Here is a 27264-nt window from a genome sequence, read left to right as displayed (position 1 = left end):
ACCAAACAGCTCGTAAACTGAATTTTTAGTACGTACATGGAAACAAAGTTTTTCAAAAATTTTACTTCGTAAAACGAAAATACAAATAACAAATCATTCATATGCCGAGGAACCACTGTACATTTACTACAAATTACTAATGAATTATTATAAATTATGTACAAACATCTTAAAAACACTGGAATCTTTGATGCTTATTCTGTGCCAGGAAAAGCTTTTTTTCAAGTTATTGGGTGCTACACTGGCTAAAGATGGTACTTCCAGCATGTACTAGTGTGCCACCTCACTTTGCTAAGGAATAGTCAAGCGCAGATGTTACCATTCTCTCCTGTGTTATGTTACCATTCTCGCCTGTGTTCTTCCAACCATGTTTATACGTGTACTATCCAGTTGTGTGTGCATTCATGAATAGCACATCTTAACTGTTTTTGCCTATTTTAATGAAGGCAATAAATGTCTTCTCAATATGCTCACCACAATCAGGGAATTAGAAGAAAAGCAAAAATTTTGTAAAAGTTACCAGACGAAGTTACAAGTGCACAGTCTGATGGTATAATGGTAGGAGACCTAAATGGCCATACAGAAACTAACAGAGCTGGTTTGAGTATGTGATAAGAGGCAACAGAGTTGAGAGAAAAACCAAGATTGGGAAAACAGTACTAAAATTCTCCCACAACCAAAAACTGAAATGGCTAAACACACCTTTTAAGGAGTTCAAAAAGCTGACACTATACAAGAGTGGAGAATCAGAAACACAGACTGACTTTGTGACACGTACAGATGACATCAAAGAAAAGGACTGCACTGTTATACTCAGTGAGGTTTGCCTAACAGAACACAGACTACTATGCACTGATAAGATAATCAGTAATAGAAAGGGGAGGCAGACAATTAAAAGAACAGAAACAAAAAATGAAAAATTAGGAATTTACAATGCATAAAAAAGTACCAGAAAATATATCAACAGTTCATGGAAATCAATGAAAGTGGACACAAAAGGCAGCAGTTAATTATGTGATCAGCTCCCAGGGAAGTCATACAGAAAAAGAGACAAAAAAAAAAGGGAACCAAAACATAAATATGGAATAAAAAAGAGAACCTCCAACCTCGGGCAGAGAACAGATGGAAATGGATAGAGATCTATATAGGAAGAGATGCATAGAGACTTAAGCTATAAGGCAGGAGCAATGAAAGAGTTTGAGGGAATGGAATAAAAATATCAACTCAGGTGGGGGAAAAAGTAAGATATTCAGGATAGTCGAGTGGCATAATTAAGAAGGTAAGATAGGAAAGGGGCAATTTTATATATGAAAAAGATGAATACTGTATGGAGAAATTAAATGTTAAAGATTAAGTAATAACAGAACTAAGAAGGCAATATTGTGAAAATCTATGGAAGGAAGAGAATGAATACAAAATGCAAGGACATAAAAGAGTAAGAACATTACTATCATGAAAACATTGAACATATTACAGTACAGCACACCGAAAATATTTAAGGATACCACATACAAAGAAAATATAATTTTACATGCACCCTCTGACTTTAAATTGGACATAAACAGGCAAAAACTGGGTCTAACATTGTTCTGCTACAAAAATGTTATGCAATACATCTGGGGATTAATGAAATATGAACCCATGTGCCTGGGGGACCTTAGTAAGTATTCAATGTTGTATTCTAAATAAACGCACTATGCTTAGATATTGTATGTACTTTTCATAATGTCTGAGAACTTGACATCCTATAACCTCTCCCCTAGTAACTACCATTCATACTAACAATGGAGAATATGACTGTGCTGTACAAAGTTTAAAAAATTATGTACAGTACAGCAACAGGAAATTAACAGCTACTTAATAAATTCTTAAATATTATGTTAAAATATCAACTCATATTCACGATATAATAACAATAAATTAATATGTTTGGGTAAGATTTTGTTTACATTTCTATGTATGAAGGTGTGTATCTAATGGTACAATAAAATAAGACTTTATATAAACCTCCTCCAGGACCAAACTGAACAAATGAAAAGTAAAAGGCAGAGAGAAATGCAGTTAGGGCCAAAAGGATTCTACAAAGGACCTTTAGTACTGTTTGTCATGTGCTACATAAGGCACACTGTAAGAGGTACTCCAAAATGCTCATACTGATTCGATGGTTATGCTATGGCAACTTAGGTTTCCTGGGTATGGGGTAAAGTTAAAAACACTTTTGCAATAGTTTTGATTTTAAAAAATGGTACACAAATCCACTTTATAAAAAAATGGTACCCAAATCCACTTTATAAATGACAAATTTTAGTGTAGTATCTATGTGAGCTCTCTAAACAATCTGAAGATACCTTGATTTCTGAAAAACGACCTAGTCTTTGGAACAGAGCCATGTGAAGAAAAGCAGATTAAAATTCAATATCACGCATAACAGATCTCATTTCTTTTCAATAAACCATGTTACTTGCTCTGTTTAGTTTTTGAACTGTTCCAAGGTCACACTGACAAATAACACTACGATACATTTTCATAGACAACAGACAACTGCATACAAAAACATAAACAAAAGCAAAACTAGCATAAGAAAACATGATCAGACACTGGACATACTGCACATTTTTCTTACAATACAAAAATCCTAAAAACTGCAATAACCTAGGTACTTTGTGTTTACTCTTTAACCCTCATTGGACAGGCACAATCATATGATGAACTATAACAGGTTGTGAGTGAATGCCAGGCTAACTCTTATGAGGATTAATATTGCGAGGCATATGGTTTGGATGAAATTAGTGGGAAAAATGTTCATAGCACTCCAATGGGCCATAAATGACTTATGGCAACTGTATTAGCTCAGTATGGGAGAAAGGTAGATCAGTCCTTGAGATTTCAAGGGGGTATGTACTGCCTCTCCATAGCTCCAGGACGTCTTTTTTTTTATTTGCTCATAAATTTACCCTGGGATTGCTGTTAGTTTCAGTTCTTATCTTTTATTTTAGTAGTTCTGATATAATTGTAATTTTCAAAGTAAAGTGCAAAGAAATATTAGTAAAAGCATGTAAACCTCACAAAAAGGTACTGCATCTCCCTATCTTAGTAAATCTCGTAAATATTTTATAATAAATATACTCAGAATTTGTTACTGATTTTAGTTCTTTTCTGTTATGATGTTGTGTCTGCTGTAATCATAATATTACAAAATAAAATAAAATAATTATTAAAAAAACATGTACAACTTTGTAAAATTTGTATATTTTTACGAGAATTGTAAAAGAGGCCACTCCCCAAGGTTGTAAATAATCACTTTCAACTTCCATGGACAGTACAGAAAAATTTTTAGAATTTTTTTTTTTTACGCCATGTGGATTTGCATATCTTCCCCTTTCCATCAATGTTTTTTTTTCTTAAATTGGCCAACCTCAAAGTTTGCCTGGTCTGGGGGTGTGCTTAATATACAGTATATTTAGCCCATCCCTTAAGGGTTAACAGTAGTGGTCACTGATGACCTGACCAGAATATACAAAAACATCAGAGGGTAGGGATAGGATCAGAGAAGCAGGAAAAAAGAGGATGACTATAAATCCATGAGGGAACTGTACAGAAATAATAGTGACTGGGCATAACACTGAAGAAAGTGAAAGAAAAAAGGATAGCAAAAAAGTCAAGACCCATAGCTGTCAATTTGGATTACTACCAGTGAAATCAGGAACAGAAGCATTCTTGATGATGATGCTACTACAAGAATAGTCTCAAGCAATGAGGAAGAGGGTTTAACACCATGTTTGTGGATCTTAAGAAGGTATTTCACAGAGCACCCAGATATTGGAGAGACTCATCGAGTTAGTGAGGCTACTGTACCACCAGACAAGTGGCTGATGTAATGCAAAAATTTGAGATGAATGTTGATGTCATGCAAGAGGCTATAAAAGAGTACAGAAAGGGATGACCCTATGAGTTATAAGCAGATGATCCATTGTTAATAGCATAACCAGATGATAACATTGTAGATATTTCTAAAAGATGGAGGAATGGGATGGACAGCAAAAGAATGAACACCAACATATAAAAAACAAAGCTCAACATGACCAAAAAGGAAGCTAATAAGAGTACAGTCAGGAAAGAGGATAAGTGAATTTTGTGGAAAGGAGTAGGGTGAACTCAGTAATTGTGTAATTGTACTATGAATCAAATGTAGAAGTGTGTTATGAGATATGCTCAAAATTACAAAATAGAAAGAGAGGAAAGTGAAGCACCATGCTTCAGAATATTGGCAGGACTTAGAAGAGGTTGAACATTTCTGCTTCCCTGGGGGTCTGGCCTCCTGATAAGTAATACCATCCATTTTGTAATGAAGATTTACATACAGTTTACATGATATCCTGGAGCCAACTTGCATAGCTTATGGTGTACAGCAATTCCATATAAAGTTTTATTAAAACCCTATCTTAACTTGTATTTTGTAATTATCATTCCGTTTAAAATATAAATTTACTTATCATTCAATTTCAGAGAAATATCAGCTAAATGAATTGCTTCTAAAAATACTTATAATGCAATACTGTACAGTATAGCCAAACAAAAACATAACCAATTATAGAAGCTCTACCTACTTATGCTTACATGGTATGTACAATACACAAAACTAATATAATATACAAAAGGCCATAAACATTTTTGTGTTACTTCTTTTAACATAAGTAACCCAAAGTTATTTTTAAGCAAGAGAAACAATTTGAGAGAGAGAGAGAGAGAGAGAGAGAGAGAGAGAGAGAGAGAGAGAGAGAGAGAGAGAGAGAGAGAGAGAGAGAGAGAGCAGTGCGTAAGTGTTTGTATACACATACATACACAAACTGAAAAATATTTGAATGTAACACTACATTAAAGCATTAAGTACAATGCAGTACCAGTGAGAGAGAGAGAGAAAGAGAAGGTAGCAATGCAGTACCAGTGAGAGAGAGAGAGAAAGAGAAGGTAGCAAAGTAACTGAATAGTGTTTCATAACATGATGCTCATGTATGTATAGAAATGCACATGTACACATACTAAAAAGTTAATTTACATACAGCAAAACAATGCCTTAAATAGATTTCAATAAAAATTTCAACAAATGATGTATAATAATTTTGTGTGTTCTTACTCTGAACATGACAAAATATGTATGAATAATATTGCATTAAATACAGTAGACGTCAATCAAACCATAATAGATAATGTACAGTAAATTTTGTGCAAATTTTCTCTCATTCTTTCTTTCATGGATCAAGTGCAGTGGAAAGACCATAAGAATGAGGATGTTGCCAAGAAGTATGGTGTCCAGTAGCTACAAAAAGCTTAAGTATGGTGTCCAGTAGCTACAAAAAGCTTAAGTATACCTTAGTTTTACCAGACCACTGAGCTGATTAACAGCTCTCCTAGGGCTGGCCTGAAGGATTAGACTTATTTTACGTGGCTAAGAACCAATTGGTTACTTAGCAACGGGACCGACAGTTTATTGTGGAATCCGAACCACATTATAGCGAGATATGAATTTTTATCACCAGAAATAAATTCCTCTAACTCTTCATCAGCCGGCCGGGGAATCGAACTCCGGTCTAACGAGTGCCAGTCCACAGCTCTACTGACTCACCAAACGAAGAGCTTCCAGTAGCTAGAAAACAGACTGGGACAGTCTGGGCATATGAAGATGTGATTTCTAAATAGCTCACTACACTGTGAAGATGTGATTTCTAAATAGCTCACTACACTACATTCCATTACGGCATCCACTGTGTAAAGGTCCAATGCATTCTGCAATAACAAAAATTTTAGAAGATCCCAGCTGTTAAAGAAGTTGGTGGTGCAAGAAAAAAAATGCCCAAGAAATAGACAGCAACAAAGCATGGCTTGGATGCAAAATCTTTGCTATGAATGGATCAGAAGCAGACTGAAGGACTCAAAAGATCACCGCCTAGTCCAGTTCCACCAGGTAGGCCAGTGAAAGGAGGGTCATCCTAGCCAAACAGAAAAGGACCTTGGCATTGGGTAAACCACCAATTCTGATCTTTCCAATCTGGAAAACCAAGATATAAAATAATTCCTAGTTATTAACATCAATACTTAGTTTGAGACAGCAGAGTCACAGTTCTAGACCCTCACAGAGCTTACCAGATTTTTTCTCAAATGAGATAAAATATTAACAGACCACAGGGATTGGATAAAAAGTACATGGCAGAAAGCAAAGAACCTTTAGTAGCATTTACAGTGTGCCTTGTATACTACACAATGTGGTTCCCTTGTAGACTGTCAGATTTTATTCTCTTATATTCTTTCCCACACAGATCACCAAACATTCCTCTACTAGCTCCACACTGCAGAAAATCATTATTGTAAGGCACTTTTCTCACTACCATATTCTGGTCTCTTTCTTACTTTGTCAAGTTTTCACATATACTCAGTTATGTTACATGATCACAAGGCTTTTCCCTTTTTTTGTATATGACCAAGGTCTTTTTCTTCCACTTTTTATTCTCTGTGGGTGCCTCTATCATGTCAACATCTTCCTCTAGTTCATATAATTTTCCTCACTCAAGATTTTCAGAATACAGCTACAGTAATCTTACTACTTGTATATAAAATACTGTAAAAGGTGTATCCACATATTTTATGTGCAATAGAGATAGTCTATGTGTAATAAAATCCCTATTTAAATTTGCTGTTGGTTGGTACAGCCTTTCTCACCAATGGCAGCTATGTAACTGAACAGAGTGAGGGTACCTTAGTCCAAGATCCAGGCCAGTGTATAATGTCCCTTGTGTTAGAACTCTTGTATTACTTCAGTTTTTTGTGGTACGGGAACATTAGTTTAATTACAAAGTTAGACTATGATAACAATATGTGAGCAAAGGTGCAAAGACAATACATGGAATTAGGAAAACAGAACAAGGACCAAGAAACTAAACAAACAAAACAAGGACAAAGAAGTTACAATATGGAAAGTCAAAGGGAAATAAGGAAGTATCAAGGTTATTTGCAAAAAGAACCCAACGGCTATTTGTTTAACAAATTCAAATTTACGAGTTAAACTATATGGAATTAAGAAAGACAAATTAGAGACCAATAAAACTAAAATGCTAAAAATTATAGCATTGATAAGAAGAGGACAATCTTGCTTTGTTATAATATGCCAATTGTTATTTCCCTAACAAACTGAAATCTATAGCATAATCTATACCATTATGAATCACTATAATCCCTCTAAAACACCAAGCTGGTACAGACATAAATGAATTACACACATGTAGGTTAATGGTGAATAAAGCATGTGTAACTTTACCTGGAGGTGGAGTTCTACTATTCACACAAAAACATGACAATAAACATACCTTAGGCACAGAATAATCCAGAATATTGTTCCTCAAGCCTCCATAGTAGAACACCTCTCCAGGAAAAGCTACCCCTGAGGTGTGCCAAAGTGCAGGTTTTGCATTTTTATGATGAAACTGCTCCCAACGTTCCTTTTCCAAATTCAAGATCCATACATCCTCTGCACAAGGATATTAGGAAGGTAAGACATTTATTGGAATGAACAGAGTATATTTGGCTTCTCTATGAGGGGTACTTTATGTAAAAAGGGGGCTTTGGTTCTTTACTAAGAAATATTCTTTAAAAACCAAAAAAAAAAAAACTAATTTACATACTCCTACAACAAAAGGCGTTAACATGACAAAATTAACATTCACATAGCTTCCTACTGTGAGTTTACCATCACATCCAGGAAGCTGTGTAGGTTCAACAACCAATTATACAAATACAGTACCAATAAAAATACTGTGCAGTAAGAAAAATAACAGACAACACAAGATACAGTAATTCTTTTGAGTGGAACCATAAACCTGATATAAAATTATTTTCCCATTCACAGAGGCTGAACTACACAAAATGATGAGTCTCCAGCTATCACCTACAGAGCATTTTTAAAGTACCAAAATTTGTATTTTTCCTACGGATACAAACATGAGCCTTTTACATAAAAGTATTCTTCAGTATAAGCTTGGAGACAGTTGCTGAACTTGGTAACAAGGTAGTTAACTGGTGGTTAAGGAGAGTGAGTGGGGGAATCCCCTAACTCAAATACCATTACAAAGTACTTTTCCTTTTGCCTACAGTGTGTGAAAAGCAAGGAATACAAATACATCACATTTTTAAACATTTTTAAAGTACCATAATTTGTATTTTTCCTAAGGATACAAACAAGAGCCTTTTATATAAAAGTATTCTTCAGTATAAGCTAGGAGATGGCTCTTGAACTTGGTAACAAAGTAGTTAACTGGTGGTTAGGAGGAGTGAGTGGGGGAATCCCCTCACTAAAATACCATTACAAAGTACTTTTCCTTTGGACACATGGATAAATTAGGGTGGTTGAGGTGGGAACTGTGGTAAAAGGCTCTGATTGGCATACCTAATAAAATACAAATTATCTACTTTACAAGTGTTATATTTGTTCCTACAGAAATACAAACCATCGCCTTTTATACAGGAGACTCATTCCTTATATGGAAGGTCATCGCTGACAACTGAATTGAGCTGAAGCCTATTCTAAAATGTCAAAATCCCAGTTGCGACTGTGAGCAAAGGATGCAATGATTCATGTAGCCTTGCTTGAGAAGGAAGACCAGGGAGCCGTAACAAACTGATTGGTTTAGAACTAGCTCTAACCTGGCCCCCAACTGATAAAGTGAAGAGTGGAAGGAGACGCAGCCTGGAAAGGAGCTCTAAGAATGAATGCCTGAAGCGTAGTTATCCATTTACAGTTCAATCCCAGCTGATACTTTGACCTAAGTGTTGCTCTGTAAGGAGGAAGGGAAGGAAGAGAGTCCAGTCACTCAACATCCACATCCCCAACATACACTAACACAAGTGATTGTCTGTCTGAATGGTGCTGGGTTCCTATACAATTTCTTGAACGACCATCATAGGTCCTATGGAGAAGGCACCCAAGAACTTGTAGGTAACATACCTCAGATAGAATGAGGTAAAGGTACTTTGTGAATGACAGACACCCACACTCATTACCTGGCAAACCACAAAGTTCCTCCAAAAGGTTAGACACAGCCCTACGTCCCTGACCTCACGAGCTCTTGCATGAGTATGCTGACATCCCCCCTTGAGGAATCACAAAGCCAGAAAGAGTGTTCCTAGCCACCAACTCCTTTTCCTTCCCTGTACTAAAAAATTGGTGCCAACATTCTAAGAGGAGAGAGCAAGCTCTTTTCAGACAGTATATAATGGCTTCACTGGGCAAAAAAGCATCTTGTCCAGGTCACCAACAACGAAATCCCAGAGGGAGGGGATCAAGAAATTCTCGAATCTCTCATCAGGAACTGACACATTTTGAGTTTTTCTACAAACTCAGGTATGAAGGAGAAAGAAAGGAACCCACATCCTTCAAGTGCCAAACTATATGACAAAGACCAAAAAGCTTCCATACACACTTCATTGAGGGACAGACTTGAGACTGACTACTCAATCCTAACCTTCCCCCAAGGACTCATACTGCACCTTGGTTAGGCTGCAGAGAACAAGAATTACATCCCACTCCAGAGGACAAAACTACTCATGAGAACAGACACACACCACCAAAGAGGGGAGGTCCACATCCTTCAGTCTCAGGACTTAGCCTAAGGCATGGCAATAGCCTTTTACAATGGAGGTTAAGAGGAGTTTGTCTCATTGAAGGTGAACAAAGAAGTCTATGATCTGCTGAACAGACACTCCAACAGATGAGAGACCCCTTTTACAACATCAATCACAGAGATTTTGGAGAATCTGGGGAGTATGCTGTTGTCAGAACAGCATAAGTGTTTAAGAAGATGGGGTGCAGTCCTTGAAAAAAATATGGTAGCCATTCCAAAGAACTGAGATTACCCAGGGCTTCATCCCTATCTCTCCCACACTGCTCAATTGCCAGATAGGTATCCCAGGTCTCTTGACAGTTGAGGAAGGGAATCCTTTCTTACGCTTTCCTCCTTTCTCAGCCATGGCTGGGAGAGGAGGGAGAAATGGCTGGGAAGGTTCCTCTCCCTTTCTAAAGGATAACAAAGGGACTACAGTACTTGTCTGACTTAAGATGAGCAGGCTTCCTCCCTTTCCAAAGGATAAAGAAGGGACTACTTGTCTGACTTAGGAGAAGCAGGCTTCCTCCCACACCCTGAATGTTTAGTCACCCCAAAAGGTTTGTTTCCTCTCCACTGCTGCCTCCATATTACTCTTAAGAAAGAATAATGGTGAGCCTAACACCAAACTGTTCTTGAGGGTGAGGCTACTCATGGGAAACTTGCCATGAGAAAAAGGACAAAACAATAACCTAGCACAGTGATTCTCAAACTGGGTGCCATGGCACCCTGGGGTGCCACAAGATTGTCATGAATTTTGTCTTGGCTAGATCATCTCAATGAACATTTGTAAAAAAAAAAAAAAAAAGTTTGCAGAAGTCTTCATATAATTGTTATCAGTGTGCCTACTCTAATTATGTTTATCTAATTCTTCTGATATGCTCTTTGTTTGTACAGTACATTTCTGCATGTACAGTGTGCTGATTTTGGTTTGAGTATGGATAACAATTTTATTCATTAAATAAGAAGTTAATTCATGCGATATGGTGGGATGGTGAAGAAGGGGAGCCATGGTAATGATTACATTAGTTAGGGTGCCATCACTAAAAAAAGATTGAGAACCACTGACCTAGCACCTTTCTCCCAACACTAAGAACCTCCTGAACGTCACCCTTTCATCCAGGGATAAGACACCTGTCATGAAGAAGTCTGCCATATTCAACCAAAGGTTCTATCAATAGGCAGCCTGGAGGGAAACCATTACTATGGACTCTATGGCATGAGACACAGAAGTCAAAAAAGACATACCTTCCTAGCTGTCTCTCCCAGGAGAAAGCTGTTTGTCAACCTGCAGACTGATGAGTCTAATGTTATGGGAGTAGTCTCAGCTTCCTCCAAGACAATTCTCCTCAAGCACATAAAGAGCAAGGAAAGGAGCTTGAAATATCTACTGGTCAGCAAAAAACTCAGATTCACAGACCAGAGAGTTCACCTGGGTCAAAACACCATGTGCAAGCTCGGCCCAAAGCAACTTTGTCAAACAGTCTCACTTCAAGAGCACACCGAAGGATGGCTTGACTGATGAGACCAGGGCCAAGTTTGGAACCATGGAAGCCTCCCTGAGATTACTACACTCACAAATGAGCATGATAATCTCCTGAAAATGCTGCTCCAGTTTGGCTTGCTGAGGTTTGGAGAAGAACCATCTGGCCATCAGAGCCTCAAAAGCACAAAATGGTTCCTCCCCTGCAAGGAAGAAAAGTGCACCTGTCTACTCCCTTGCCCTCTCCTGAGCGCTTAATGTCTGGTCGGTTTAAATACCCGGGGAAATACTGCCCACATAATTGACAACAAATGTCAAGTTTTGGAAACAAATTAAATAAATAAATTTGGTTAGAATCTCCATTTTCAATTAACCGTATCATAGTGAGATCTATATAGATTAGTTCAGTGGTCTGGTCAAATTATTAAATGATAATAATAAAGTGGCTGCTTAAGCAACTATATTATTGTTCTTGTTGCAGAGATTTGTCTAAAATTAGTGCAAGTGCAAATTATGGAGGATGATGCTGAACCTTAACAAAATTCAAAGTATGACTGTTAGCAGGTACAGGATGTTGGATAAGCCCAACCCAGATCTCTTCAGTGACAAGTGTCTCTCTTACATGCAACTCATTTAAAATTCAAGGTATCACCATTGATTGCAAACTCCTAAAATTCAAGGTGTCACTGTTGACAGCAAACTCCCTTTTGAGAAATATATCTGGATTATCTCTCCTTCAACTGAACAAAAAGGTAGTATGCTCTGAAAGTTTTTCATGATTTTTGGAAACCTGTCTATCCTGAAAAAATGTTTTAAATCCTTTATCATTCCATGTTCTGAATACTGTTCCCCTGTTTGATCTCTTCATTAGTTGACTCACATCTTAATTTGTTGACAAAAATGTGAGTTCTATCAAAATTTCTTAAACCTGATCTTGATAGCAATCTCTGCCACTGAAGTTCAACTAGCTCACTGTGCAAGGTCAGTAAGATATTTCATGATTCTTATCATCCTTTATATTCAGATCTTCCCAGACTATACCATTCACTACATAGTTCTTGATATGTACTTAACTCTGACAATTCAGCTTTTCTTCTGTGGGGTTCAGTACCACATTGTTTGCTTGATATTTCATTCCCGTTGTGGCCAAATTGTGGAATTATCCTCCTAATTCTATAGCTCAATCATTAGAACTTCAGGAATTCACACCTAGCAATGCTTGTCTGTTTAGCATGCTAACATGAGTCTCGCTTAATACTTCAGATTACTTGTTACTTGTATTTTTATTTTAATTCCGTTTTTTATTTGTTTCTCCTTCATTTTCCTTTACTGTACTGGCCTGCTTTCCCTACAGGGGCCCATGGGGTTGTAGCATTCTGCTTTTCCAACTAGGGTTGCAACTCAACATCATCATCATCATCATCATCATCATAATATAATATAATAATAATAATCAGAGCTTCAAAATTTACTAAAAAATCATGAATAAAAAAACATAGGTATGTGTTCCCCATCAATAAAGACAAAATTCAATTTCAGTCAACATTCCAACATAATGAATGACACATATTATGTGAAGCATAATTATGAGGATATTACAACATACTACAAGTAAGATGAACAATTCCAAAGATAATACTGTATATCCATCTTTCTAAAAGTTACATTTAAACCTTATAATCTAATAAAGCAATGTCACACTACTTACTTAGTACTTGCTGTGTTACGTTAAAACCACCATAAACGACTGCTTTAGTGTCGTCAATAAAGTTAAATGTATGCCAAGATCTTCCTTCAGGAGCATTTTGTACTCTAGTGTCTGTAAGACTGAAAAAAATGTGCAAAAAATAGCATTTTTATAATAAAATACAGTTTTATATATATTTCCCAAGTAATTAAAGTGCTTTAGTTTCCCTTGCACGGCAGCTTAAAAAATTAAAAAAATTCATGGGTAATGTTCAAAGTTTAGTGCCGGTGACTGGTTCTGCCCACTCATGGGAATCTCAGGATCTATTAGCAAACAAGCTCATTCTGTTTCTGCCATATGTCCATCTGAGGGGAGGAGGGAAGGCTCTGACCATTTAACCCTTAAACGCCTATTGGACGTATCATACGTCGACTAAAATTGTCTGTTGGTTGCCGAGTGGGCGTCCCGTCGTCGACTTACAAAAATTTCAACCTTCAGTCAACTTTGACTCGACCGAAATGGTCGAAAAACGCAATTGTAAGCTAAAACTCTTACATTCTAGTAATATTCAAGCATGTACCTTCATTTTGCAACAAATTGGAAGTCTCTAGCACAATATTTCGATTTATGATGAATTTTTGAAAAAACTTTTTCTTACGCACGGCGGTAACTCAGCGAAAATTTCATAAATTCTTTTGTCATTTTGTCGTAATTTTTGCACTGTTCTATATTAGCCGTTACATAAAGTTTTATATATGAAAATGTGAGCAATTTCATGTACAATACAGCAAAATACAACCCATGGTTGTAGCTTTTATCAGTTTGGAAATATTTTCATATAAACCACGATAACTGCCAAAATTTCAACCTTCTGTCAACTTTGACTCGACCGAAATGGTAAAAAAACGCAATTGTAAGCTAAAACTCTTACATTTTAGTAATATTCAAGCATGTACCTTCTTTTTGCAACCAATTGGAAGTCTCTAGCACAATATTTCGATTTATGGTGAATTTTTTAAAAAAACTTTTTTCCTTACGTCCGCGCCAGAAATTCTTTAAATCACGTTGTCGTAATGTTTGCACTGTTTTATATTAATCGTTACATAAAGTTTTATATATGGAAATGTGCGCAATTTCATGTAGAATACAACAGAAAATAACTCATGGTTGTAGCTTTTATCAGTTTTGAAATATTTTCATATAAATCACGATAACTGCCAAAATTTCAAGCTTCAGTCAACTTTAACTTTCGACCGAAATGGTAAAAACGCAATTATAAGCTAAAACTCTTACATTCTAGTAATATTCAATCATGTACCTTCATTTTGCAACAAACTGGAAGTCTCTAGCACAATATTTCGATTTATGGTGAATTTCTGAATAAAAAATTTTTTCCTTACGTCTGCGCCGCAGTAACTCGGCCAACATCTCAGAAATTCTTTCGTCATGTTGTTGTAATGTTTGCATCGTTTTACATTAGTCGTTACATAAACTTTTATATATGAAAATGTGCGCAATTTCATGTAGAATAGAACAGAAAATAGCTCATGGTTGTAGATTTTATCAGTTTTGAAATATTTTCACATAAATCACGATAACTGCCAAAATTTCAACCTTCGGTCAACTTTAACTCGACCGAAATGGTCAAAAACCGCAATTGTAAGCTAAAACTCTTACATTCTAGTAATATTCAATCGTTTACCTTCTTTTGGCAATAAATTGGAAGTCTCTAGCACAATATTTCGATTTATGGTGAATTTAAAAAAACATTTTCCTTACGTCTGCGCGGTAACTCGGCCGAACATCTCAGAAATTCTTTCGTCTCGTTGTCGTAATATTTGCACCGTTTTATATTAGTCGTTTCATAAAGTTTTATATATGAAAATGTGCGCAATTTTATGTACAATACAACAAAAAATTACTAATGGTTGTAGCTTTTATCAATTTTGAAATATTTTCATATAAATCATGATAAATAGAAAAAATTCGACTTTTGGTCAACTTTAACTCGACCGAAATGGTCAAAAACTGCAATTGTAAGTTAAAACACTTACAGTCTAGTAATATTCAATCAATTAGCTTCATTTCTCAACAAACAGGAAGTCTCTAGCACAATATTTCGATTTATGGTGAATTTTTGAAAAAACATTTTCTTACGTCCATGGCGTTACGCATTCATGCATCATTTTGTGATAATATTTTCTCTGTGTTGCTTTGATCGTTTTAAAATTTGTTATATACCAAAATCATCGCAATTTAGTGTACAATACAACTAAAAAAAATTACCTCATTAGCTTTAACCGTTTTGCTTACAGCGCGATTTGTATACAATTATATACGATTTTTTTTTTTTTCGCTGTCATATATTCCAATATTTATATATGATAATGATATTTTTTTCATTTCTGATGGTTGCATACTAAACTTCAGGCAATGACAAAAAAATGAGCCAAAAATGAACTCTTAATCTTAAAAACTAAGCGTGCTGTGATTTTTTGAAAAAACCTTTTTTTCCGCTTCGGCGCTAACTCACTGAACGCCGCCGGCATACGGGAGATGTTTTTGTAAATAGGGCTTCGGCGTTAAAGGGTTAGTTACTTGGTAAGTATACATAAAACTTTATTTTATTACAAAAATGTCATTTTTATATATGGAACTAACCAAGTAATTAAAATGCTGATTCTACCACTCACAGGAGGTGGGAAACATGGACATATTCTACTCAAAAACATGAATTTATGTGATGAATTTGAAATAGAAAAATTGCTAGCATTGAAAACAATGCTTGTAGTTCCTTGTTAGTTAAGAGAGCCTGCAATAGAAAAAACTGCCTCTGGTTGGTGCCAACTTAACCTGTAGTGGCATAGTGGTAAGGCCCTGGAGCGCCTCTACGAAAGTGGAAACTTTGCAGCGAAGGAGATGGCCTGATGGCTAGCAAAGCATCCATAAGTGCCCTTGCCCTGGGCGCAGTACTAATATAAACACAACCAGAGAATACTGTCACCTGCACTGAAATAAAGGCCACGACCCATCCACTGATAGTGATGGTACTCCAGGTACATTGTACCCCCACGGCTCTCACAAATCTCAGCACCCTACTACAAGGTGAATAGATAGTACGAGAAACTCCTATGCTTCCTTCCACAATGCCATGCCAGTTATTACCAATGACTGCAAGGTATTGCAGAAAACTGACACTGTTAAAACTTTCTCCAAAAAATTGAGAAGTAACGATCAATTACACCTCCAGTAGGTCAATTGTAGAATGGATGTCGGGGGCCTACAGTCTGAAAGCTAACGAGGTATACGCTGTTCTGACGTCCTTAGCTTTCATAAAATAAGGAAATTACTCCTACATCTGAGTGTGTCTCAGAAAAGGTCGATTGTAGAATGAACATCAAGGACGTATAGTGCCTGAAGGCTAATGAGGAAGAGGTTGTTCCGACTTCATAGCTTTACTAAATGTAGGCCAAAGGTTCCCTTGAATCTAAGAGTGGACTCGGAAAACAAGTCCAATCACGAGAAAGTACCATATGTTCTTAGACGGTGGGCAAGCAATGTCCTTGCCAGCACACTAAAGGTTATGAATGGAACCCTGTGCTCCCTATCCTGCTCAGGTAATACCTGAAAAATTCCACAGAATAGAGAGCTTCTTACTCTTTCCCATAACCAAAGATGCGGGGAGAGTTTGCGCCAGATGATGGGGAGCTGGGCTGTGGCGTTGAGTGTACTGAGTTGGCGCTAGGCTGTAGGTGGAGCCAGCTGAGCTGGCCGCCAGATAACTAATCGGTTGGGAGCTGGCGGCCACTCCTAGCTCGGGCAGGACTGGTGCCCAGCCATAGCTGGAGCCAGGCGAGGTGGGAGCCATGTGAAGTAAAAAAAAAAATTCAGGCTGATGGGTGCTCCTGGGAGCCCCATGCACTGTCCCCTGCTGTCAAGAACATCTTTTCTTCTGCAAGTTATTGAGAGAGAGAGAACGGATCCAGGTCACGGAAGAGTTCTTGTTCTCAGTTAAAATTCCCAGGGTAAACGACCAAACCGCATACCGAGTCAGAAGTAGCTTGATATCCCCTTCAGATCCCTCAAAGGTATTTGTGGCACCTTTGACCAAAAAACCCCTCCTTCTTGATAATCACCCGGACAGCCCAAGGTCAGCCTGCGTAAGAGCCTACCACCATTGATGGTGTCTCTTGAAGTGAGGTGTTCGAGGAGGACCAAAAGATGGAAGGGTTCTGGGAGAGTTCACCAAACAATTGCAGCAATCTGGGAACCATAAATTACCAAACAGAACAGGGCTATGTTACGTTCTGACTAATCTGAAGAAGTCTAGCCTTTCACTGACCTTTCGAACGGATGGAATCATCTTGCAGAATGGTGATGTTACCCATGCTATAAGGTTCCTTAGGTTGGCAGGCAGACAAAGTCGGCCTGTCCAATAGAAAGCACATAACCCAACAGAATAGGAGGGCAAAGGCCCCTCGGATGCAAGAGCGTTCCTGACAGTTCAGTTCATTTGCCAGAAATCCCAGTTGGAATAGAAAAACTCTATCAATCGTTCACTGCTAATGTAAGCTATAGGGACTTCTGTCTTGTGTAAAGGAATACTGCAGTCTAGGAAGAGTGACAACAAAAAGGACTGAAGCCTTACACTAGAGGTTTTCAGTTCTCTGGCAAATGTGTGAAAGTTCTGATCTCCTAGGGACATGTCACAGAAAATCCCTGGTTCTCCGAGCGGGCTCTCTCGACAAGAACAAGGAGTGAGAAGCAGCCTAAGACTGGTCTCATGAAGAGGGACTTCCTCCGAAAGACTAAAATCGGACAGATAACATCGTAGGTCCCATTGAAAAATCTGGTCATGAGGAAAAAAAGCTGAGCCAGCTATGATTCCTTGTCCCTCTATATCTTGTGGGACAGGTTGAAGATCAAGGCCAGAAAAGAAAACCGAGGAAAGTTGGAGAAGACTTGAGAGAAGGCTTGTGCCACAGATGTTGAAGACTGAACTCCCGAACCGGCAGACTCTGTCTCACAAGATGGGTCTGAGAAATCTTAAGACTGTATGTGGACATGAAAATGAAGTATTCTTACATATCCAAGAAACCTCCATACAAACACCCTGGAGAATGGACTACAAGACTGTTCAGCTCGCTCTGTAACCAAGCAAGCTAGTAGAACGTCCTGCAGCCTTGCAGACAACTAAGTGGGTTAGTTGTCACGCCTGCCCATACTGAAAGTCCCGAACACATGGCCATCAGGGCAGGATCGACTTCTATGCCATAATGCCCAGCGTGGGCTCAGTGACATCTCATATAGACTGAAAACATATGTGGAATTGTACTTGGCTAGAATAAATGTCTGACATGCTTATCGGAACTTGGCAATGACTTCCGCCTCAGTCAAAGACAATGAATGCTCTTGGAGAAAAACTGTGAAAAGGAAGGTGTCCAGCAGTGGGAGCCTTGCATGGAAAGAAGCGACGAGCGCTCTGGGACAGGTGTCGGGTGCTTGGGATTTGGCACCAGTATTCTGAAGGTGATCAGGCACTTGGGAAAGGGTGCTGCTATAGAGAGGGTACACAGCGCTTCCTTCTGCCTGGAGCTCATGAAAAGTGTTCCACAAAAGAATGCTCAGGAGTGAAAAAATCATCATCCAAAGAGAAAAACTGACAGATGCTTATCCCAGTAGAAAAAAGGAGCACCAAAGCTCCCTTCTTGTGATCACAATGAAGGAGTTGAAATCTCAAAAACTAATTTAACTGTCCTTATCCATATACGACAGGATTAAGAGACCAGCTGAAGCAAAGTACCTTGGCAACACTTAAGAATCCCCTATCTTTTTAGCACCTGCTCCTGATGTCAGTCAAGAAAGACCTTTCTTTTAAAACTTGACAAGAACTCAGCCGGGAGGCTAATTCTGTTAAGCATCAGAGGGGGTGAAGGACAAAAGCATTTGTTTGCTCCCTTAAGATCCCAAGCTAGCCTCCTAACTCCCTGTTGAGGCGACAGCTTTCTTCAACAAGTTCATAAATTCGTACAAAAAGACTGTCTGCAAAGGTCAGAGCTTTAAGACCCAAATAGACGTCACACAAGGGATCAATTTGGGTCGACCATAACTCCTGGAACAGCAAAAAAGAGACAAAACTGCCTATGAATAGTTGTATGATACTCAAGGAGGGGAGTCCGAAACTGAAGAGAGGACCCTGATGAACAGAGAGACTAGCGTCAGCCACTTGACGACCCTAGCTAGGTGTTCCATGGAAACCGCTCAAAAAAGAACAACAGTATGTTCTTAAAAGACAAAAGGGGTGCCGAGTTAAAGAGAGACTGACGTCAGCCACTAATAGGCTGGCGCTAAACGCATGAGAGCTGGAGCTGGGAGCTCTATGAAAACAAGCTCTGGTGTACAGGGCGCTATCAGGCACTAATGAGCGCAAGTGGGTGCCACTGGACGCAAGCGGGCACTATTAGGCGCTCAGGTGCTAAGGATCCAACAAAAAAGAACACTTGGACACTGATGTTCTGCTTGGCACCAACACTGGTGTACCACTTTTACAGGAGAAGGAAGAGTAGCGAATATCGTCTGAAAAGCGCCTCTTCACAGCTGAGATTCGCTATAAAAAAACGCCATCAGCGCTCTTGTCTACAATGGAGTATCATTAGAATACAAGAACATATTTATGGATGCCATTCCAATGGCTATCTGTCGACAACTGAGGATAGCAGGCTTGACTGAGGGCCAACTACACAGGGGCAAACCCCTTTGGGCTACCATGCCAGGAACTGAGTCTAAGAGAACCGATAAGGCCAGGCAGCCAACTCCTCCACTACACATCCGGTATGATGCCTTTCCAGTGGCTGTCTGTCGATACCTGGGACCGGCAACAGGCTTGACTGAGGGGCGACTACCCCGGGGCCAAACCCCTTCGGACTCCCATGCCAGAACTAGGTTTAGGAGAACTGATAGGGCTGAGCAACCACCTCCTCCAGGACACATTCAGTAAGACCCCTTTCCAGTGGTTGTCTGTTGTTACCTGGGACGAGCAACAGGCTTGACTGAGGGGGCGACTACCTGCAGTTGACCCCACCGACCTCCCTTCAGCTTCCGGTGTGACTTCTCCCAGGCGTAGGGGAGTACATGAGTGAACCCTTGCCTAAGAGCAGTGGCAGGACAAGCAGCCACCTCCTCCAAGCACAACACTCCACTACTACAAGGTTAACATCTGTTAACCCAGACACAAGACTGACAAAGGCGCGGGAGCAAGTGGAGAATAAAAAGAGGACCTGTAAGAGGAGAAAAGATCGATGTGGGGAGAGAGCTGGCGCCAGGCTAGCTGAGCGCCTACCAGTCTTGGTTGTCAAGAACAGGTACTCTCCACAAAAATTAAGCACAACTTCTCTCTACTACGCACTGCCTTACATTTCCAGTTCTCTGCAAACAGAAGTGAGAGATGTTCAATTAATCCTTACCAACAATAGTCTGAGGATACAGGCAACCATTATACAAATATATCTTGATTCCTGTCCAATGAGACTTACTGATATGCATTCATTACTAAAAATAAAGGTCAGGTGGCAAACACGATATTAACATTATAAGCTACTCGAAAAAGTGAAGATAACCCTCTGGTGATCCAATGACATGAAACTGCAACAATAAATTTTTTGCTGTAGGTGCTCCGATGACGCGATTTCCGCATCATCCGGGAGTTATTTTCGGGGGAAATTCACCAAAAAATAAAAAAAGTCATCCGAAGAACACGAGGACTGCGCCATTGTGTGGGCAGATCTTGGACCTACAAGAAAACGTAAACAAGAAACCGATAGGTATCACACATGCGCCGCAGTCCTCCCCCAACTCAAGCACTTCACCTCCTGTTTTGACTGAGTTTAGCACATCTTTTTAGCGCTCTCACGTTTTTGCTTTGTCATCATTTATCTGCGTTTGTGAAGTGCTTTCGCTTTTGTTATTTTTATAAAAGTGTTTGCTAGTGATTGTTGAGTATTTTGGATAATATTTCAAGTGTTTTTCAAAGTGATTGTTGAGTATTTTGGATAATATTTCAAGTGTTTTTCAATAAGATAAATAGTGAAGAATTTACTTTTTTTACATATACCTGTATTTCTGTCTTTCAATATTTCCGTCTTTCAGCTTCTACTGCTCAATTTTTTCTGGGAACACTTATTGCTTTTACATGGGGCTATTTATAGAAAATTTATTCAGCTTTCCATTGCAATTTTCACTTTTTACTTAGCATTATTCATTACGAGTAATTATGAAAAATGTAGGCGTAAATATGAGCACTCGAAAACCCAGTCAAGCTGGGTAGTTCGTCCTAGGGTTTACGAGTGCGTGAATAATTTGTTGTACGGCTGTTTGTGCATCTGTAAATAACTTCAATGTGCATGTATTATATATCAATCGAACGTCCATTCTTTGTACTTTATCATGCTGAATGGCAAAATATAAAAAAAACATTTCTGTATAAAAATCTTTAGTGAACAATTGACTTTACGTGAAAAAAACAAAACTTACGTCTTTGAGCTTCAATTGCTCAATTATTTACTGAGAACACCTATTGATTTTGGGTAATATATATATAGGAAATTTATTAGCTTTCCATCGCAGTTTTCATTTTTTTCTAGCATTATTTATTACCTACTGATTTTGGGTAATATATATATAGGAAATTTATTAGCTTTCCATCGCAGTTTTCATTTTTTTCTAGCATTATTTATTACCAAGTAATTACGAAAAGTATCAGCATATATATATATACGCACTAAATGCAGTAGTTCGGCCAGAATTTATGCATGCATAGATAATTTTTTGTACGCATGTTTGTGCATCTGTAAATAACTTCAATTTGCATGTCTTATATATCATTAGAATGGCCATTCTTTGTACTTTATCGTGCTGAACAGCAAAATGTCAGTAACCTAATGACAACTGCTCAATTTTATTCCAACAATACATATATCTTTCTTTTGTGCATTTTATAGGAAATTTATTCAGCTTTCTAATGCCACCTTTTTTTTTTCTATCTTTATTCATTACTTAGGTACAATACAAAACGTCAACATAAGTAGGTTGGAAAATCTGAAAATTGCACTCTGTACAAAATTAGCATTTTTTAATCGGTAACAGCTAATTAGCAAACACATTTATAACAAAATGACTGCTTCCATGTGAAAGTTCATGCATTTCCACACAATTTACATATAAAACAAACTCCCCAAACCTAATTATTATATTTTTCATGATTATTTAAACATAAATATCTACGATTTTTTCCTTACAAATTTCACGTTCATCATGTCTTTTTTATTATTTGTAAGCCTTGCAAAGATTTTCTGATTGCTTTAGGAAAAAATTCAATCATTTGCCAACATCATAAAACAAACCAGAAGCCTATATCAGTTATAGTTTGGACTTATCGATTTTTACAAAGAAACTTTTCTGAGCAAGCCCCACTTTTCCCTCCACGGCATAAGTTGCGTACCAGGTATAGGTAGCGCTATAGGTACCCCCGTAAGTGCAAGAGTGTTAACCTCTATCACCCAAAGTACGAAGCACCCTCATACAAGATAGCATCAAATGCTATCAAACATTATTCGAGACTTTCAGAAATTTTCAGAAATGTATTCTCAACCAAAAAATGTTGGCCCGGTAGCAAACATAATATCACTTAATACGCTACTCAGGAAAGAAAAGTTAACCTTTACCGATAACAGCTTCAGTACCTAGATTATCATTGTACAGACATACTCCAAACATTATTGGAACTTGAAGATACGTATAATCATCGGAAAAGGTGGCAGCAAACACAATGTAACTTTAATGTGCTACTCGGGAGAGAAAAGTTAACCTTTACTGACAAAAGCCGAAGTATCTAGATTATCATATTACTGTACACACATATCCCAAACATTATTGGAACCTGAAGAAACGTATATATTATTTGAAATACTGGTTCAATAGCGAATACAAGATTATGTTCTGTTACACTATTCGGAAAAAAAATTAACCTCAACCAACATGATGATGTCTTAAATACTAACAAACATTAATTGAGACGTGCAGAAAAGTATCATAACTGTAAATACAGTAAAGCCCCCGTATTCACGTTCTCATGGTTCGCGGACTCACGCATTCGCGGGTTTCTCTGTGGAACATATCTAGCCATCATTCGCGGAAAATTCACCCATTCGTGGTATTTTTCACTGAGAAATATTCACTAATTACTGTATTTTCATATAATTTTCATGAATAAATGCACTTTTTGTGATAAAACTATTAAAATACTCAGGTATAAGCATTTTTACATGGTTTTTCTTGATTTAAGCTATCAAAATGGGCAGTTCTAAGTGTTTTTAGAGGGGTTTTAAGCATTCACGGATTTGACCTATTCGCAGGGGGGTGTGAGACGCATCCCCCGCGAATACGGGGGGTTCACTGTACAGTATTGGTTTCGTCGTGAATGCAATGTTTACATTAATTACCTTAAACAGAAAGCGAACTCAATACTATTATATATGAGTCAGTAAACTACGCTACCAGTAGTTAAACAATCTAATCACGAATTTGCTACTGAACAAAATATGATAACTAGGATCAAATCTTATCAACACAACAATAAAATACTATCCTGTAAGCTGTAAGCTGAAGCTACCCAAAATCGGCAATAATATTCACCGAAATCCAGCCTGCGACCAGCAAATTTAAGGACACAGCTGTTGTCAACACTCAGTGTAACCAGAATGCTGGCAGGAAACAGAATGAGCTCATTTGCTAGTAGTTCCTGAGATTCCCCTTAGTGGGCGGAACCAGTCACCTGCACTAAACTTTAAAGAATTACCCGCACATTTTTTAATTTTTTAAGCTGCCGTGCAAGGGAAACTAAAGCATTTTAATTACTTGGTAAGTTCCGTATATAAAAATAATTAATTTGACTAACATGACACACCACATTTTATTTCAACCATAACATACAGCCTCACTAATCCAGACTAGTTAGAGGGATACCCAGTCTGGGTTTGCAGTGACTGGATTTCAGTCAACTAGACTAAGTCAAGTTCACACCACCTAACCCAAAATAATATACTGTACTGCAATTCAGTTAACTACACTTCGATGTAATCATCAGTTCATTTTACATTGTTTTAACTTATGTTATTTTAACCCACGAATTGCTGAGGAATGCTGCTTAAGGACAACAATATTATGAATTTGCAACTTCAATTATAGAAACATTACTTTCTCACTTATTTTTCAACATACCTCCTAATGTTATACAAGACTGGAATTGCCTTTTGTTCTGGATTACTAATCCATAATTTACAATATTTTAGAAGATTGACATTTACAAGAATAATTTCTTGAAAAAATAATTTTTTTTCAAAAACCCATTTTTATTTTTGGAATGCTCGGTACAATATTTTTTCAGGGCAATTATCTATTGGTCAAAACCCTAACAATTATAACAAATATACAATAATTATTAATTGATTGAATAGATGTGCATGTATGAGTATTTTTACCACCATACACACTGTAATCTAACCACCAATATTACTAAGCAAATAAAAATGAACATCACTCTTTCTACTATTTATATACTAATATAATATATATATATATATATATATATATATATATATATATATATATATATATATATATATATATATTTTTATATATATTATTTTTTATTTATTCATCATCTGTATGTTTCTTCTTAGGGCATTCTTCAACTAAAATTGTGGTCTAATTTGGGCCAACACTTTTCCTGATAACTTACGCTACACCCTGCACAAGTGTTTTGACCTTCTTGGGCATATAGCACACAATCTTAGCTTTGTATCTTTATATTGTACTGTACTGGGAATGCCTTTTATTTGGTATACAGTATATATATATATATATATATATATATATATATATATATATATATATATATATATATATATATATATATATATATATATATATATATATATATATATATATATATATATATATATATATATATATATTACTCTAAATATACACACACCTGTAGCACTCGCCTATCATGCTCTCATTTTAGTATACTTAGCTCTGGGTTATAATGACATTTGAACAAACTGTTGCATGAATCCAAAATTGGCCTTTTGTAAGCCCAAAGATCAAACTGGATATAGAAGTGCACTGCCCTATCATGAAAAATTCTGCTGATGTGACAGCAATCATCCCTTGCCATTGTCTTGAAAAAAAAAAAAAAAAAAAAAAAAAAATGCCATTGTCTTGAAAAAAAAAAAAAAAAAAAAAAACTCTAGTTTCTCTAGAAGTGCTCCACAAGGGCTACGCATTTTAAAGGGGAATGAGCCCCATCCAAAGGACAAAACCAAAACTTTTTGATTTTGTCATGAGTGACAAACTTCCACCAATAATATCATGTGCATGGGTATGATGCAATCCACTCTGCCTTCTTGTAAAGAAATTCATCCACATATCTCTTTGCATCATTAACTAATCTGTCAATGATGCCATCATTTTATTTTGAACATTTATTGGTCCTATATGTCTTAGCAAATGCTAAATTTCATCCCAAAACTAGGGTTTTATTGTACATACACACAACCCCACAAACTGCCTGCCTCTAGGTGCGCCCCATTATCACTGTCACTCGCAATTTCAACACTGTCATCTACTCTGTCATTGTCACTGATTTAAAAATGAAGTTTTCATAATAAAACTAATACTGTAATACCTACCTGAACACCTGAATTCGCCCTTAATCCCACTAGCCCAAACAACCTCAATTACCAATCCCACTATTGGGAACTTTAACAGCCAGCGTTACCAACGCCGCATGTAAAATCTTGTCACTGAGCTACCACATCAAACGGTTGGTAACACTGACACAGGTGTGCCGACACACCCACTTTCGTCAAATGCTTTATTCAAGGTCAAATTGATGTGGGGAACGGAGGGTGGGAATCATTCAGGTGTTCAAGTAGGTATTACAATACTAGTTTTATTATGAAAACTGCATATTGCAATACACTTCCTGAACACCTGAATTCGCCCGATTAACAACCTTTAGAGGAGGAGGGATCAATTCTATTGCACATCCCTTTTACCAACCGCAGAGATGGTAGCTCACCAATCTGCTGTGCATAGGATATTTGTTTATTCGTACACTCACCATAACGATCGATGCTTTCCGTGAAGAGATACTGGAGAGTACTTTGGTCGTCAGTCAGGTTAGTATTGTCTCCGTCCGTCGACCTCTCATGTGGCTATTCAGAGCCTCTCATGTATGGAGGAAGTGCTGCAGTGTGCAGAGCCACTGTCCCTCCGGGTAACCCAACTGAGCTGAGGAAAGGGTCAAAAGACCGACCAGCGACAAAGTATCTCGGCGTCGACAAGAAAACCTAGCCCACTAGAGCACCCGCTTGGACTCTCGAAGGGAAAACTATCTGAGACTACGATAGTTAAAGAGACGAATTAACCTAATTTCCTGTGATTATACTATCACTGCTCCCTAAAAAAAGGAATTCTTCTATCTGATTAACCTACAAACCAATGAGCTAAGAGAATACCCCCTCGGTTAAACTGAAAGCACCCTAGATGCTAGAGTTAGCCGCTACATGAGGATTAAGAGAATAACCCCCCCGTTAAAATGAATGCAGCGGAAAAAGCAGAATCCTTAGAACGAAGGAACAAAAGGTAAACCGAATCCGCACCTCCCTGATAATCCTAAAGCATGTCCGACATGAATTCCGGACACTCCTGAGTCACATATTCTCTAATGTTAGAAAACCTATTTAACAAACAACCTCTCACCAAAAGTCTATACCCTTTCAAAAGGCCCAACAAATCTGCATTATATTCTGCCACATCCCCATACTGATCACGTGAACCACTCTTAGGAGCCGAAAGAGGCACACCCAAATCCGCTTTACTAGATGGAGGCGACCTTGCACCAGAGCTAAACAGAAGCGATAAAGGTGAAAATTTTGCTGGAGCATAAATTCCACTAGAAACCAAAACCGAAACCCCAACAGGAGAACGACTCTGCACACTTGATACTTTCTCCTTACTTCCTAACCCCGACCTATCCGTCTTAGTCACACCTAGCTCCTGATCCTGACTAATGTTTTCAACATTGAATTTTTCAACAACATTACAAAGGGGTTGAGGGGGAGGATCCTACACTGTCTGCTCCACGCCGAGGGAGCCGGCAGAACCTACCCACTCGGAAGCTTGCGGTTCTCCATTACCCTCAGCACCTGTTAGGGCTGGTTCTGAAGCAGACAGGGGAGCTGAAAAAGAAGAAAGATTAGACATCCTAAAACTACTACTACCCTTACTTTAAAATTGTTGGAAAAGACTAGCTACTAAATTTATCATACTACTCGTAATCCTATCTTCTATCTGTTTAACTATATCTGAGCTAGCTAAATCTG

General features: G+C 37.8%; 1 protein-coding gene across 5 annotated transcripts in view; it reads right to left on the bottom strand.

The window, feature by feature from the left end:
- Nucleotides 1–27264, bottom strand: part of LOC136826915 (kelch domain-containing protein 2-like) — a 101512-nt gene that overhangs the window by 36273 nt on the left and 37975 nt on the right. For 4 of the 5 annotated variants that reach the window (XR_010849755.1, XR_010849754.1, XR_010849753.1 and 1 more), the window contains exons 7-8: nucleotides 12839–12957; nucleotides 7359–7519 (exon numbers count right to left, since the gene is read on the bottom strand). Coding sequence is in view for 2 of the 5 variants with exons in the window: in XM_067084457.1 (XP_066940558.1) it covers nucleotides 7359–7519; nucleotides 12839–12957 (280 nt within the window). In the remaining 3 variants the exon portion in view is untranslated. The remainder of the gene's footprint in view (nucleotides 1–7358; nucleotides 7520–12838; nucleotides 12958–27264) is intronic. The other variant, XM_067084458.1, reaches the window with a different exon arrangement.

Source organism: Macrobrachium rosenbergii, chromosome 41 (assembly GCF_040412425.1).
Source record: "Macrobrachium rosenbergii isolate ZJJX-2024 chromosome 41, ASM4041242v1, whole genome shotgun sequence".
In the NCBI taxonomy this organism is placed as follows: Eukaryota; Metazoa; Arthropoda; class Malacostraca; order Decapoda; family Palaemonidae; genus Macrobrachium; species Macrobrachium rosenbergii.
The sequence above is the reverse complement of the archived record's forward strand: the minus strand, read 5'-3'. Positions and strand labels throughout refer to the sequence as shown.